General features: G+C 54.7%; 2 protein-coding genes across 2 annotated transcripts; one reads left to right on the forward strand and one right to left on the reverse strand.

Moving 5' to 3' along the window:
- Positions 1-1,258: 1,258 nt before the first annotated feature.
- On the forward strand, positions 1,259-7,615 carry LOC128497467 (cytochrome P450 11B, mitochondrial-like). The gene is made up of 9 exons (XM_053467558.1): positions 1,259-1,539; positions 2,656-2,811; positions 3,169-3,368; positions 3,993-4,196; positions 5,260-5,414; positions 5,602-5,768; positions 5,953-6,031; positions 6,143-6,334; positions 7,358-7,615. Exons 1-9 carry the CDS (start codon positions 1,259-1,261, stop codon positions 7,502-7,504), a joined length of 1,581 nt encoding a protein of 526 aa, XP_053323533.1. The 3' UTR covers positions 7,505-7,615.
- Positions 7,616-10,187: 2,572 nt separating this feature from the next.
- LOC128497458 (TBC1 domain family member 20-like) lies at positions 10,188-15,420 on the reverse strand. The gene is made up of 8 exons (XM_053467548.1): positions 15,276-15,420; positions 14,645-14,833; positions 14,027-14,104; positions 13,491-13,677; positions 12,240-12,341; positions 11,918-12,059; positions 10,709-10,893; positions 10,188-10,480 (listed from the first exon to the last, which is right to left on the reverse strand). Exons 1-8 carry the CDS (start codon positions 15,340-15,342, stop codon positions 10,249-10,251), a joined length of 1,182 nt encoding a protein of 393 aa, XP_053323523.1. The 5' UTR covers positions 15,343-15,420; the 3' UTR covers positions 10,188-10,248.
- Positions 15,421-15,925: the final 505 nt, after the last annotated feature.

The raw sequence follows: 15,925 nt of genomic DNA on the forward strand, positions 1-15,925 counted from the left end.
GATTTCACCCTCCCCCGAGATCTGCCCCTACCCCAAAGGCCCCACCGGCACCAGAACTCTGCACCCGCACTGACACTAACTCCCATCACTCAGTGCCGGTTATATACAGACAGTGGCCGCGCTGCCCCCGCACTGACACTAACTCCCATCACTCAGTGCCGGTTATATACAGACAGTGGCCACGCTGCCCCCGCACTGACACTAAATCCCATCACTTTTACTCTATGTTTAACTCTTCACTCCCCGAGGCTGGTAATAGATTAATAAGGTGAATGAACATGAAGCCCCCGGCATGAATCTTTCTTCCTCTCCGCAGAGAGCGGCGCGGCCGGGGTCACAGAATAAATCCCTCATCATGGGAGATCCTTATCTGGGGCCTTGGATGGAGAATGTCATTGAACAAAGTGTTCCGGGCAGATATAGAGGGGGTGGAGTGCGCGGCGGGGATTATAGCAGAGAAGGTGGGAATAATGAGGGGTCCACAAAAGGGGGGCTTTTATTCCGTCCTGATATGTGTTTTACTGGCAGTAACCCCCCCCCCGGTTGCAGTAGGGCAACTGCGCTCCGCGCTGCTCTGATGGAAGATTCTGGAAGGCTGGCAGAGGCCTCCAAGTCACAATGAGCAGAAAATACCCCCCTGGGGAGGAAGCCATTGTATACTAGTCTCACTGCCCCCCCCCCACATCGCCACGTTCAGTTTGCCCCTCTCCCATGTCTACGAAAAGCCCCTGTCTAGGTCACCCAGTCCCTCTCAACTGCCCTGATACCCCTCTTCTCTGGGAGTTCCTTCAGCTTTGTAGATGCCTTCGCCCGATTAACAACATGATACAGAAATTATGGCCGTGTCAGCCATCTTGTTCCAGGACATATATGCAATTCCCATGTTACTGAGCTGCGCATGTTACTTGATGTATGTTCTTCTTATACATGCCACATACTGCAGGGGGCAGCACTTCACATGTGCTGCTCAGTACAGTGCCAAACACGCGTGTCCTCTGAGAGATCGCTCATTTGGCAGAGATTAGACCGTTTATTTTGACTTTATAACATTCAACATGTAGACAGTCCCATCACAGCTCTCCGCGTGTCACGTGTAATTAATGACGATATAACATGATGGGATGGACTGGGTGATGGTGGGAGGAAAGTGGGAAGGAATTACGTGTCATGGAAAGATCGAGTGATAAAGTGTGTGAGAAAGATATAAGAGACAGCGGCACTCGGGGGCCGTGTAGGAGAGACAGACGGCGTTGCGGAGATGCTGGAGAGCAGAGTCCTTCCCCACGTCCGCTCCTGTTTGGCCGGATATCCCCCAGCCCATGGAAGGTGTTTTTGGAGGGGGATCTCCCAGCTGTCCACCGTCCCCCTCATCCAAGAACCCCACGCGGAGGTCGCCCCACAAACCCTGCCGCTCAGCGCCATCCCCAGCACGGGGCGCAGCGCGTGGCTCAACCTCTTCCACTTCTGGAGAAGAAACCAGTTCCAGCGCATGCACCACGTCATGGAGGAGAACTTCCAGAGACTGGGGCCCATATACCGGTGAGTGCTGCGGGGACGCGCCGTAGGGGCCACGCTGAGGGCACCTTAACCATAGCCCCCAAAATACGGACGAGCGGGGGACAGTTTGCAGTGATGGGGCCACAACACCCATGGCCCCCCAACGAGAACATGCAGGGGGTAACTTCCACTCTAGTACCCAGTCGGGGGTACATTGTAGCTTCTCTGTTAAACCGGAATCACAGCTTCTGGGTATTTCAGGTTCATTTCTTAAGCAAAGTAGTAGATATACAGCACCAACCCAGGGCAGATGGAGGTAAGAAGACGATGGAGCTCGGTGTTGTAGGCTCCGGGTTCTTCAAGACATGGAGGAGAAAGAGACCCCCATTCTTCTAAACGTTATACCCCTAGGGGTAGAGTTTTTACCACATATGGGCGATATTTCAATATTCCTAATCCGATTGGGCCATTCCGGAACAATCCCTCTAACAGTTCGGTCACATGATCAGAAACACGTTCCGAGCGTCCATGTTCCGGGCACCCTGTTCCGGGCACCCCTGTTCCGAGCGCCCCCGTTCCATTCACACCTAATGCAAATATATGTATAGGGGAGAAAACATGGATTTCTTCCACCACGGCAGGCGTCATGAGGCCAAGACCCCCCCATACGTCCACAACGACGCGATGATGTCCTTGGTTGCAGAAAGTCTTGTCAGAGCCGCCGGCATAAAGATGAGAATATGGGCAAACATTTTCACCCCGCTCTGCTCCTGCCCCCGCGGAAAGAGTCTGTCGGCAGTTATGGGGTTAATATTCTTCTGTGGTCCCGAGTGCTAGAAATCGTCGTCTCACCCAAACTTCTGAGCCTCTCTAATCGGGTAAATGATGTTTATATCGCCGGCCGCGTCCGGACCCCCGCTGCGGGGCTCTTCACGACAAACAGCTTCTGCCACAGATGCCACGACAGCCCCTCGCCCCAAATCCAAACGCGTCGGAAGGAACCTCGTCGCTTCTCCGTAAACCATAGAGAGGAAGGAGTGCCCCGTCGCGGGGTTCCGGCTGCAGACCTGGAGCGGGGGGCGGGGAGAGGAACCGGGTGGCGGAGGGCGTTTGGTACGGAGAGGGGCGACTGTAATAAAATGTTTTGCGTCTAAACAGAGAGCGGCTCGGCTCGCACAGCAGCGTCAACATCCTCCTCCCTCAGGACGTGGCGCGCCTCTTCCAGGCCGAGGGGGTCTTTCCTCGCAGGATGCGGATCGAGGCCTGGGCGGCACACAGGGACCTGCGCAACCACAAGTGTGGGGTCTTCCTGCTGTAAGTGTCAAATATAAATCGCCATCATATTCCGCAGCGCTGTACAATACACTATTATTATATATATAGCGCCATCATATTCCGCAGCGCTGTACAATACACTATTATTATATATATATAGACCGGTATATCGCCATCATATTCCGCAGCGCTGTACAATGTGTTATTATTATTTATATATCGCCGTCATACTCCGCAGCGCTGTACAATGTGTGTTATTATTTATATAGCGCCATCATATTCCGTAGCGCTGTTTGATCTTCTCGCAGTATGGGCGGCCCGGAGAGATCTCCGGAATCCGTCCGCGGCTCCGTATTATCCGCCGGCTGCTGTGAGACGGTTTCCTTCTCTCCCCAGTAACGGCGAGGAATGGCGCTCTGACCGCCTGGTGCTGAACAAGGAGGTGCTGAGCCTGATGGGAGTGAGGAGATTCCTCCCGTTTCTCGATGAGGTCGCCCGTGACTTCTCTTCTCTTCTGAAAAGACGCATCGACAAGAACACCCGCGGAGCGCTGACGGTGGATCTGTACGCCGACCTCTTCCGCTTCACGCTAGAAGGTGAGAGATTCTCATATTTGGGGCAACTTTATGGATCTGTTCAGTGGGAGGGCAGACTCCGTGCCCCATACCTCCCTTCTGTCTGTCGCCCTGCAGTGGGAGGGGCTGCTCCGTGCCCCATACCTCCCTTCTGTCTGTCGCCTTGCAGTGGGAGGGGCTGCTCCGTGCCCCATACCTCCCTTCTGTCTGTCACCTTGCAGTGGGAGGGGCTGCTCCGTGCCCCGTACCTCCCTTCTGTCGCCTTGCAGTGGGAGGGGCTGCTCCGTGCCCCATACCTCCCTTCTTTCTGTGTCACTCTGCAGTGGGAGGGGCCGCCTCGGTGTCCCATAGCTCCCTTCTGTCGCCCTGCAGTGGGAGGGGCTGCTCCGTGCCCCATACCTCCCTTCTTTCTGTCACCTTGCAGTGGGAGGGGCTGCTCCGTGCCCCGTACCTCCCTTCTGTCGCCTTGCAGTGGGAGGGGCTGCTCCGTGCCCCATACCTCCCTTCTTTCTGTGTCACTCTGCAGTGGGAGGGGCCGCCTCGGTGTCCCATAGCTCCCTTCTGTCGCCCTGCAGTGGGAGGGGCCTCGTCCATGTCCCGTTGTTTCATTCTTTGAGTGACCCCGACCCTCCTCTGTGTTGGCAGCGAGTAGTTACGTTTTATACGGACAGCGTCTTGGGCTCCTGGAAGAAAATCCCAACGCCGAGTCTCTGCGCTTTATTGGCGCCGTGGAAACCATGATTAAGACCACGCTGCCGCTGCTCTTCCTGCCCACGCAGCTCATGCGCCTGACGGAGCACCAGATATGGAAGGAGCACATGAAGGCCTGGGACGTGATTTTTGAGCAGGGTTAGTACCGTAGGCTGATTGTCTCGCTGTTTTAGGGAGCCGTTGTGTGATGGTGCGCTTCCCGGGGACGGGTAACTCTACGCCAATAATTACCCATAAATCATAAGAGAATCGCCGGCTCCACCGCGAATATAATGTACAATGTGTATTATTATTTATATATCGCCAACATATTCTGCAGCGCTGTACAATGTGTTATTATTTATATATCACCGTCATACTCCGCAGCGCTGTACAATGTGTATTATTATTTATATATCGCCAACATATTCTGCAGCGCTGTACAATGTGTGTTATTATTATTTATATATCGCCGTCATACTCCGCAGCGCTGTACAATGTGTGTTATTATTATTATTTATATATCGCCGTCATACTCCGCAGCGCTGTACAATGTGTGTTATTATTATTTATATATCGCCGTCATACTCCGCAGCGCTGTAAAGTGTGTGTTATTATTATTTATATATCGCCAACATATTCCGCAGCGCTGTACAATGTGTTATTATTATTTATATATCACCGTCATACTCCGCAGCGCTGTACAATGCTGTACATATAGTTTATGTTTTTGGGCTGATTATACATGACATAACATATTGCATACATCTGCACTCACTCACATGGTATACTGCCCTCACTCACTGGGTATACTGCACTCACTCAGAGTATGCTGCCCTCACTCATCTGCATTGACTGAACAGCCATCTACTGAACAGCCATCACCTCTATAATCTGTCACAGGAAGCACTCCCTGCTCACACAGCAGACAGGAAACGCCCTGGAACAAACCACTTGGGGTGGGGAAATCTATTCCCCTCAGTATCATGGAACAAACCATTTGGGGTGGGGAAATCTCTTCCCCTCAGTATCATGGAACAAACCACTTGCATGGGGGAGGAATCACACAGACACCCCTTATGCTTTCCAGGCAGTTTCTCTGCCTCTAATGCCCCAACACCAGAGACATTAAGAACAGAGGGGAAGTTGTGACACGCATGACGTGGACGTTGTGACACGCATGTTACGTGACCTGGTTCCCCATCTCGCTCTTTCTCTGCAGCCGATAAATGCATCCAGAACATTTACCAGGAATTCTGCCTGGGGCAGGAGCGCGGATACTCGGGGATCATGGCCGAGCTCTTACTCCAAGGAGAGCTTCCACTTGACTCGATCAAAGCCAACGTCACTGAGCTGATGGCCGGCGGCGTGGACACGGTGAGAGGGTCCGTCCCCAGGTGCCTTTGACTGCTACTCACTCCCTTAAAATGGAAGATGTTATAGTGAGATGCCACTTGTCTTTATTCCCTTTACCCTGCGTTCACTCACCTGCACTCACTCAGCCCCAGGAGTGTTCATCGGCCCCCTGCCCTCTTCACGCGCCTCTTCCCTCTCTCGCTTTCAGACAGCCATGCCTCTGCTCTTCACGCTCTTCGAGTTGGCTCGTAACCCTTCGGTGCAGAGAGACTTACGCGAGGAGATACTCAGAGCGGAAACTCAGGAACCCAAAGACTTGAACCATTTACTCAACTCTCTTCCGCTACTCAAAGGAGCGATCAAGGAAACCTTGCGGTAAGTGCGGTGGCGCGTCTCCGCCCGGTCTCCGCCTGGTCTCCACCGTGTCTCCGCTGCTTCTCCGCCCGGTCTCCGTCGTGTCTCCGCCTGGTCTCCGCCTGGTCTCCGTCGTGTCTCCGCCGCGTCTCCCCCGGGTCTGCCGGGCCTGAGTTAACGGGGGGATCTCTCCTTGTGTTTTCAGGTTGTATCCGGTGGGGATCACGGTGCAGAGATACCCAACGCGGGACTTAGTTCTGCAGAATTACCACATCCCAGCTGGGGTAAGAACCGGGGTGAGACGCGGGGGGCCTCTCTGTGTTACTGCGTTTGCACCCCCACCGTGTGTAAGGGGCCACGCTGTGTATGAGTGAGTTTTGGTTCTGTCGCCACAGACCCTGGTGCAGGTTGCATTGTACCCCCTGGGCCGCAGCCCCCTGGTGTTTCGGGATCCTCTACGTTATGACCCAGCGCGCTGGACACGCAAAGACGACACCAACTTTAAGGCTCTGGCTTTCGGGTTTGGCTCCCGTCAGTGCATCGGCCGCCGGATCGCAGAGACTGAGATAATGCTTTTCCTAATGCATGTGAGTGAGGGTGTGAGAGAGGAACGGGATTAACGAGAGGGAGAGAGGAGCAAGGGGAGAGAATCAAGGATAATGGGGGAGTGAGGGGATCAGGGATAACCGGGGAAGAGGCAGGAGCACCGATAATGAGGGAGAGAGGGGAGAGAGAAGCAGGGATAAATGGGATAGGAGAAAGAGGAGCCAAGATAAAGAGGAGAGAAGAGCCAGGACTCATACGGGAAAGAGAGGAACAGCGAAAAAAGGGAAGAGAGGTGCCAGGATAACGGGGAGAGATGATTCTAGATAAAGGGGGGATATAGGGGAAGGAATAAAGGGGTAGAGAAGAACAGGTATAATTAGATGAAAGACAGGAGCAGAGATGATAAGATGAGAGAAGAGCAGGAAGAATGGGATGGGAGAGAGGAGCAGAGATGATAAGACGAGAGAGAGGAGCAGGGATAATGGGATGAGAGAGAGAGAGGAGCAGAGATGATAAGATGAGAGAGAGGAGCAGGGGTAATGGGATGAGAGAGAGAGAGGAGCAGAGATGATAAGATGAGAGAGAGGAGCAGGGATAATGGGATGAGAGCGAGAGGAGCAGAGATAAGATGAGAGGAGCAGGGATAATGGGATGAGAGAGAGGAGCAGAGATGAGAGAGAGGAGCAGAGATGAGAGAGAGGAGCAGGGATAATGGGATGAGAGAGAGGAGCAGAGATGATAAGATGAGAGAGAGGAGCAGGGATAATGGGATGAGAGAGAGGAGCAGAGATGAGAGAGAGGAGCAGAGATAATGGGATGAGAGAGAGGAGCAGAGATGAGAGAGAGGAGCAGGGATAATGGGATGAGAGAGAGGAGCAGAGATGAGAGAGAGGAGCAGGGATAATGGGATGAGAGAGAGGAGCAGAGATGAGAGAGAGGAGCAGGGATAATGGGATGAGAGAGAGGAGCAGAGATGAGAGAGAGGAGCAGGGATAATGGGATGAGAGAGAGGAGCAGCGCTCTGTGATGAGTAAATGCGGCCATTTCTATTTTGTCTCCTCCAGATCCTGAAGAATTTCCAGATCGACACGGTTTGTAAAGAGGACATGAAGACCGTCTTCGGATTCATCCTGATGCCAGAGAAACCTCCCCTTCTCACATTCCGCCCCATTTCCAGGGCCCCGAAAACACAGAGCACCCCGAACATGTAACGCCCACAGATCCTCTACCCAATCAACCCAAGGAGTCCAGCTGGCGACCTCCAGGTTCCTCCACGGCTGCGGCTTAAAAATGGCGGCCAGGCGAACCAGAGGACTTTCGATACGTATTCCTGGACATGCGCATCCCTCCTGACCATTACTAAGTCACACTCATTCTTCTGAAGCGATAGCCAGAGCCCCGGCTCCTGCCTCCATCACGTCTGGAAAAGCCACCGGACGACAGCAACAGCGGCCCCCGAGGAGCGGCCCCCGAGGAGCAGCCCCCTGTGACCTCTAACCTTAAATGCCGACCATTGCGAGAGTTGAGAGGAAAACGTGGAAAGGGGTTTTGGGGGCCTGAGAACAACGCCTGCTTCTGTGATGGCCCAAAACATGGCGGAGGACTAGTAATGGCACAAAGTTCCTCAGCCCACACTCAACCTTACTCAATCCACACTAACCGTTACTCCTCTGAGCCTCCGCCCCACTCACCCTTACTCAATCCACACTAACCATTACTCCTCTGAGCCTCCACCCCACTCACCCTTACTCAATCCACACTAGCCGTTACTCCTCTGAGCCTCCGCCCCACTCACCCTTACTCAATCCACACTAACCATTACTCCTCTGAGCCTCCGCCCCACTCACCCTTACTCAATCCACACTAACCATTACTCCTCTGAGCCTCCGCCCCACTCACCCTTACTCAATCCACACTAACCATTACTCCTCTGAGCCTCCGCTCCACTCACCCTTACTCAATCCACACTAACCATTACTCCTCTGAGCCTCCGCCCCACTCACCCTTACTCAATCCACACTAACCATTACTCCTCTGAGCCTCCGCAAAAACACTAACCATTACTCTATCCACGCTAACCGTTACTCATCTGAGCCTCCACTCACCCTTACTCAATCCACACTAACCATAACTCCTCTGAGCCTCCGCCAACACTAACCGTTACTCCACGGAGCCTCCACTCACACACCCATTAATTCGTCCTGCTCACCTAGAGCACAATGTTTCCTCCTGGCCCGGTAGACGCCGCAGCATGCGCGGTATTATCGTACGTTACGCGGTCGCTGGGGTTGCAGAGCTGGTCTCTGCTCAAAGATCCTGCCTGTTATTTGTGAGAAGATACCGGGCGGCATCCACCCGGCGGCAGATTCACGTCTGGACAATTTTAAATGTATCTGTAAATGTGTCGGAGGTTTTGTACTGTCGGTTTTATTGCTAAATTAAAGAGCCAATCACAATCCAGGTTTGGTTTCTAATGTGTTTTTTTTTCTTTATATATTACTTGCTGTCCCCGCCGCGTCACGCCTTTTACATACGTGTTCAAGCTGCCGTCTCACATGTCTCAAACGTTTTATATGCAATTGATATGCAATAAACCGAACGTCTCGTAACGATCCCGGCCAATCGGCTCTGGGAGACTTCATGAGATCTCCAGCTGATTGGACGATCCCCCATACAGGGGGCGGTCTCGAGGGCGAGGGGCATCTATCTCTTACAGTCTAATCTCATAGCTCTGCTGCGATGTCTCTTCGGAGACCCCCTGGGGGGAGGGGGACGTCTCTCTCTCTCTCGGCCCCCCATAGCCCGGTAACGAAGCCGCCGTCTCCTGTAATTAGTGAACAGCAGCTGCTCCCCTGAAACTAAACTCATTAACGGCGGTAATTAAACAGCGGCAGCTGCTGCAGCGGAAACGGCACTTCAGCTGCAGCCTGACCCCGGCAGTCGCCAGTAACCCCGCGCATGCATCGGCCGCACAGCCCGGGGGCAAAAACAAACACAGAAGAACGAGAAACAATTTATTGTAAAAAAAAAAGAACAATAAATAACGCGAGTGGCTTTATAGATCTCCTTCGGAGCCGCGGGACGAACTTACTGGACCTATCAGAAGATGATAAATCGCGCCGACCGTCACAATCCATCCGCGACCCCAAATCTTATCCCTATCTATACATTAAAGCTGCAGTCCCACCATACGCTAGAAAGAGCAGTCCCGCCGGGCGCCCGGCTCTGGTCTCTCAGGGAATTTGTAGATACTAATAACCCTAACCGGATCCAGCGGTGATTTTATCAAACCGCCAAACTACCCCCCCACCAACGACGGAATACATCGGGGGGGCGCGGCTCGGCTTTGCTTTCGGTGAGCGTCGTGGAGACGGGGGGCTCTCTGCCGTTTGTATTTGAGTTTTCATTCAGATGGTTAACGAATACACTGATGATCCTGTCCTTCTACGGCCCCACGCGGTACATCGGCACTGGGGTCCAGCGACCGGAAAGGCCCCCGAGACATGGACGGCTCCAAGTGTCATGGGGGGGGGGGAAACACATCCACAGGATCCCACGGAAGATCTGGTCACAGCGAATCAGGGTGGAGAGCACGAAATAACCTCATTCCTGGTCCATGGGACTCCCACTCCACCCGCGTGACATCCAAACCACCGGCCATCCGCGCTGCTCCACCGAGTCCATGTGCCAACCCACCATAACCGCCCATCACCTACACCGGGCCCACCACTCACTCACGCTGCACTGCCTGGTCCACACTCAGCGGGGGTTTTATGCGACCCAGACCATAACGTTAAAGCAGGTCCAGGCATCACCACAACCCCCATTACTCTCAGCACAAGGACATAGCTTGCCCAAGCCTCGTGTTTTCCGTCATCCTCTGCTACTCCTCACCATCCAGTTCCGTTCACCCGGATCCAGCACACGTTCCTGGGACCGCTCCAATCCCGGACCCTCAGAAAAGGCCGAGCAGTAGTTCCGGGCCCCACTCCAGGGCGCTCTGAGTGACGGCGAGTGCAGCAGCCCCCAGCGAGGCAGACAGACCCCACACCGCCAGCTTCACCAACGTGTTCTGGGAGCGCCGGGGCCCATCCTGGGAACCAGCAGCCGTCTCTCTGCGGAGCACGAAGTCCGGCCGCTGACACGAGGTGGAAGCCAGGAGGGAGTCGAACGAGGAAATGGAAATACTGGAGAAAGGAGAGGGGGCGAGAGAGTCAGGAGGAGGAGGAGGGGGGGGGGAGTCAGGAGGAGGAGAGGGGGGGGCGAGAGAGTCAGGAGGAGGGGGGGGCGATAGAGTCAGGAGGAGGAGAGGGTGGGCGAGAGAGTCAGGAGGAGGAGAGGGTGGGCGAGAGAGTCAGGAGGAGGAGAGGGTGGGCGAGAGAGTCAGGAGGAGGAGAGGGTGGGCCCCCCGATACCTTTTGTGCGTGCGCAGCGCGGCGGATGCCAGCACGTGGTGGGGCGGGTGCGTCTGGAACAGGCTGCGGGTGCGGGAGATCAGGGTCTCGTACGGGAAGTCGCGGGGGATGTTGGAGAGAAGCTGGTGAACGCTGGGCATGTCACAGTCAACCCGCAGAACCTCCGGCTCCCTCATCAGCACCATCTGAAACAAAGAGACAGACGGGGCGCCGGCACCACTGAGCGTCAGCTCACAGGATCAGCTAACTCATAGCAAACAGTCTCAGGAAATCGCATAAGCTTTCAAGGTCTCAGAGGTCTCTTTCTCAGATAAAAGCAAGCCTAATGATCCCAAAACCTTCTCCTCCAGCGCAAACGTCAGACCTGGCTGCAGTGTGCGCATGGACACGATGCAACTGCGGGTCGCTGTAAGCTGAGGACCGCCTGCACTCTGTAGCTCGTCGCTGTCACCTCGTGGCCTCACCTGGTAGTGCAATTAACAAACCCCCCCCCCCCCACATTGGGTTATACGCGGCGCACCCGCCGCCGGCTCGGCAGAAAGCGCTCCTACCGATTTCAATGGTATCGCTTTCCTTCCACCAATGGGCTGCTTCAGGATCAGTGGGGCAAAAACGGGCCAACAGAAGGGGGCAAGTAAGTGCTTGGGGGGGCTGCATGGGGCATTAAACTGTCCCCGTAAGCATTAGTTATAGGGGCAGCACTTACCTTCCGTGCCGGGTGAAGACGCACCGGTCCCCCCTTCTTCCCTCGCATCGGTGACATCACTGTTACCGTGACATCACGGTTACCGCGTCATCCGGCGAGAGTCAGCGGGAGACCCTACAGAGGCGAGAGAAGCCGTAGCGCCCGCTCAGCTTTCACGCCACCCCCGCCAGACGCAGCGCCTCACCCGGGGGGCTTTAATACAAATAAACGGGGAGCGATCGGCAGGAAGTGAGGACGGACTCTTCCATGGGAAACACAGAGGGGGTTCTGATACAACAATCTATTCTGGGTTGGGCAGGAAAGGGTTAGGACTTCCGGGGCAGAATAAGAGCTGGATACTAATAAGGCCTGGGGCAACTTCATCCTGATTCAGGGAATTGCCCCACATTTCTGGGCCTTCGGGGGGGCCACAATTGGCGACCCCATGGACACCCCATGTGAACGACGTGGCCACCCCCAATGATCCTGTTCCAGGACCCGCCCCCTCCTGACCGTGTCCATACCTGCGCGGCACAGTAGACGGGCATCAGCGGGTGCGAGGCCAGGAAGAAGTCGTACAGACGCAGCACCTGGTGGTAGTCGCTGAGGACGTGTCCGTACCATGTGATCAACCAGCTGAGGGCAAAGATGCAACCCACCTCCGACCTGGGGGAGATGGGGCAAAAAGACGGGTCACTCCTCCTGCGCGACAGGGGGTACAATGACGCCCACGTGCAGCACTTTACACGGACTGTCACTGACACGGGAAATGCACCCGCCCCATGCCTCCTCCCCGGAGCAGGACCTGCCCCAGTCACCCCCCCCCGGAGTGACATCGCCCGTTACCTGCGCAGGAAGTCGTGCAGCCGATCACTTTCACGCTGAATCAGCGGCATCAGGTAATCCAGCGCATGCTTCGTCTGATCCATGGTGCGCTCCATGAAGTCCCTGCACAGACACAACACGAGTACTCACACTCCACTCTCTGTATAACGACACAGTACTCACACTCCACTCTCTGTATAACGACACAGTACTCACACTCCACTCTCTGTATAACGACAGAGTACTCACACTCCACTCTCTGTATAACGACAGAGTACTCACACTCCACTCTTTGTATAATGACAGAGTACTCACACTCCACTCTCTGTATAACGACACAGTACTCACACTCCACTCTCTGTATAACGACACAGTACTCACACTCCACTCTCTGTATAACGACACAGTACTCACACTCCACTCTCTGTATAACGACACAGTACTCACACTCCACTCTTTGTATAATGACAGAGTACTCACACTCCCCTCTCTGTATAACGACAGAGTACTCATACTCCACTCTCTGTATAACGACACAGAGTACTCATACTCCACTCTCTGTATAACGACAGAGTACTCACACTCCACTCTCTGTATAACGACACAGAGTACTCATACTCCACTCTCTGTATAACGACACAGAGTACTCACACTCCACTCTCTGTATAACGACAGAGTACTCACACTCCCCTCTCTGTATAACAACACAGAGTACTCACACTCCCCTCTCTGTATAACGACACAGAGTACTCACACTCCCCTCTCTGTATAACGACAGAGTACTCACACTCCCCTCTCTGTATAACAACACAGAGTACTCACACTCCCCTCTCTGTATAACGACACAGAGTACTCATACTCTCCTCTCTGTATAACGACACAGAGTACTCACACTCCCCTCTCTGTATAACGACACAGAGTACTCACACTCCCCTCTCTGTATAACGACACAGAGTACTCATACTCTCCTCTCTGTATAACAGATTACTCACACTCCAGTCTGTATAACGACACAGATAACTCACACTCCACTCTCTATATAACAACACAGAGTACTCACACTCCCCTCTCTGTATAACGACACAGAGTACTCACACTCCCCTCTCTGTATAACAACACAGAGTACTCACACTCCCCTCTCTGTATAACGACACAGAGTACTCACACTCCCCTCTCTGTATAACGACACAGAGTACTCACACTCCCCTCTCTGTATAACGACACAGAGTACTCACACTCGCCTCTCTGTGTATGCCGGTGCCGAGTACTGACCTCAGGTGGTGAGTAGAGAGGGTGCTGAGCATGGCGGTGGCGAGCCGGGGCCCGGCGGTGAGGAGCAGCGTCACCGCGATGTCGTGGAATCCCTGATAATAATGCAGCTCGGGGTGAGACTGCAGAACGTACAGAATGACGTCGACGAGCCGCGCCATCAACACAGCGCGCTCCGCCTCGCGCATGCCTGCAGGGACACCGCAGTCAATGCACAATGCGCCCGCAACCCGCCGGGAGCCCCCGCACGCCGCAGCCCTGCAGGGACACCGCAGTCAATGCACAATGCGCCCACAACCCGCCGGGAGCCCCCCGCATCACACCAGGAGCCCCCCAACACACACACCGCTCCCCTCATCCCTGCAGACACCGCAGTCAATGGAGCCCCCCGCACACACACATTAAGCAGCATCCCCAGAAACAGCTGCCGATCATGTAAACTGACATCACCACACAGCAGCATCAGCGGGTTAGAGTGTAAGCTCTGGGGCCAGGTCATCCCGCAGCGAAAGGGAGAGCGGCGCGGGGGCAGCGCGTACCTGCGGGAAATCTCCGGAGCGACCGCCTCACATCCATCTCAACCTGATTATAATCCCGGTGACTGCGGACCCAAGCACCTGAAACACAACATCACTGTCACCCTGCGGCGGGAGGGGCAGATTCCACGTCACCCCACAGGGGGAGGGGCAGACCCGGTGTCCCATAGCTTCCTTCTGCTGTCTGTCACCCTGCGGCGGGAGGGGCAGATTCCACGTCACCCCATAGAGGGAGGGGCAGACCCCGTGTCCCATAGATTCCTTCTGTCACCCTGTGGCAGGAGGGGCAGATTCCACGTCACCCCATAGAGGGAGGGGCAGACCCCGTGTCCCATAGCTTCCTTCTGTCTGTCACCCTGCGGCGGGAGGGGCAGATTCCACGTCACCCCATAGAGGGAGGGGCAGACCCCGTGTCCCAGAGCTTCCTTCTGTCACCCTGCGGCAGGAGGGGCAGATTCCACGTCACCCCATAGGGGGAGGGGCAGGCCCCGTGTCCCATAGCTTCTTTCTGTCTGTCATCCTGCGGCGGGAGGGGCAGATTCCGTGTCAGCCCATAGGGGAAGGGGCAGTTCTCAGGGTAGTCAGAGGGGCTGGACGCCTGCGGTTAGTTACGAGCGTTACCTGGTTTAGGAGGAAGGCAGAAGACGTTAACGTTTAGCAGTTTGGGCCACACTTTCCTGCGAATCTCCTGGCTCAGAAGCCCCCCTTCGCTCACTGCTGCCCCCCTCAGGGCATCTATATCTATGGGGTCAGAGGTCAGGGCGTTGTGTATTTGCAGGGCCTTCCGTTTGCGCCAGGACAGCAGCGTCTCTGAAATAACAGGAGAAGGAATAAAAGTCACGGTAACGAGTACAGCCGGTGCCGGGGGTTAACATGCAGGACAAGGGGCAAGAGGTCAGACAGCGGGCGCATGGCAGGACTGGACCCCCGCAGGAAATGCCAGGAGCTGCCGGCTCCTGCCCCTGGTGGCTGCTGCACCCCCCTCCCCCCGGTTCCTGCCCCTGCAGAACCCCTGCCCCTGCAGAACCCCTGCCCCTGAATTATATAAAATGTTTCCATACTGCCGGTAGACCAGTTTAATGAATGTGTTAATAAAGAAAGGGTTAATAATACACGTACATATATCTATACCATTACACTATACTATATAATGGTTATCAGTGGGCTGACGGTCTGGGGAAAGCTGCCCCCTCTCTGCCTCTTATCTCTTGCAGACAAACGGTTAATGGGTCCCGATATTTTGTGACCCCACCTCCTGCGGTAACACCTGGAAGCCCCGGTTTCCGCCGTCGCCGCACTCTCGTTCCCGGGCCACTCATTGTCCACAACTCTCCTCGCGCTTTGCCAACCACAATTCGCTTTGCTAATCGCTGACAACCACTTCCGCCTGGCTCGGTCAGCTTTGCCAACCACAGCTAATAACTTCCGCCAACCGTTCCCATCCTCTTCTTTCCGCTTATCCAGTCAGCACTCAGATCCCTCGAGCAAATAAGCCAATAGGAATCGCATGATTCAGGGTCATAAGGCGTGCATGCGTCAATCGGTTGCGAGTGGCTGACGCCTCAGATTGGGTGGATTGTGGGTAATGTAGTTTTGGCTGAGAGACAGCCAGAGCCGCTCCAGCTCAAGCCTATGTCAAGTTACACTGGGAAATATCAGGCCTGGGTCCATGTCACATGTGATATGTTATATGTTATATGTTACAGGTTACAGGTTACATGTCATGAGTGTAGGACCCTGTGATACTCTTATACCCAACACACACTCTGAGCTCCTAGATAAGAGGGGCATCAGATGAGGAAAGGGGCACTTTTTAGGCCCCTCCCCTATTATTACACTTGTGTGAGGGTGCTGCGAGAGGGCGAGGTACTGAATCTATTGCCGCGGCCGCCTACAAGCCCG

Source organism: Spea bombifrons, chromosome 5 (genome assembly GCF_027358695.1).
Source record: "Spea bombifrons isolate aSpeBom1 chromosome 5, aSpeBom1.2.pri, whole genome shotgun sequence".
Taxonomy (NCBI): Eukaryota; Metazoa; Chordata; class Amphibia; order Anura; family Pelobatidae; genus Spea; species Spea bombifrons.

What these genes read in the sequence shown, in the direction of transcription:
- LOC128497467 (XM_053467558.1), top strand. Translation starts at nt 1,259, where the DNA reads ATGCTGGAGAGCAGAGTCCTTCCCCACGTCCGCTCCTGTTTGGCCGGA. An exon ending in GGACGTGATTTTTGAGCAGG is followed by an intron (nt 4,197 to 5,259) that starts GTTAGTACCGTA and finishes CTTTCTCTGCAG; the next exon opens with CCGATAAATGCATCCAGAAC. An exon ending in TGGCCGGCGGCGTGGACACG is followed by an intron (nt 5,415 to 5,601) that starts GTGAGAGGGTCC and finishes TCTCGCTTTCAG; the next exon opens with ACAGCCATGCCTCTGCTCTT.
- LOC128497458 (XM_053467548.1), bottom strand. Translation starts at nt 15,342, where the DNA reads ATGAGTGGCCCGGGAACGAGAGTGCGGCGACGGCGGAAACCGGGGCTT. An exon ending in CTGCCTTCCTCCTAAACCAG is followed by an intron (nt 14,105 to 14,644) that starts GTAACGCTCGTA and finishes GTTGTGTTTCAG; the next exon opens with GTGCTTGGGTCCGCAGTCAC. An exon ending in GCGCTGCGCACGCACAAAAG is followed by an intron (nt 10,481 to 10,708) that starts GTATCGGGGGGC and finishes TCCTTTCTCCAG; the next exon opens with TATTTCCATTTCCTCGTTCG.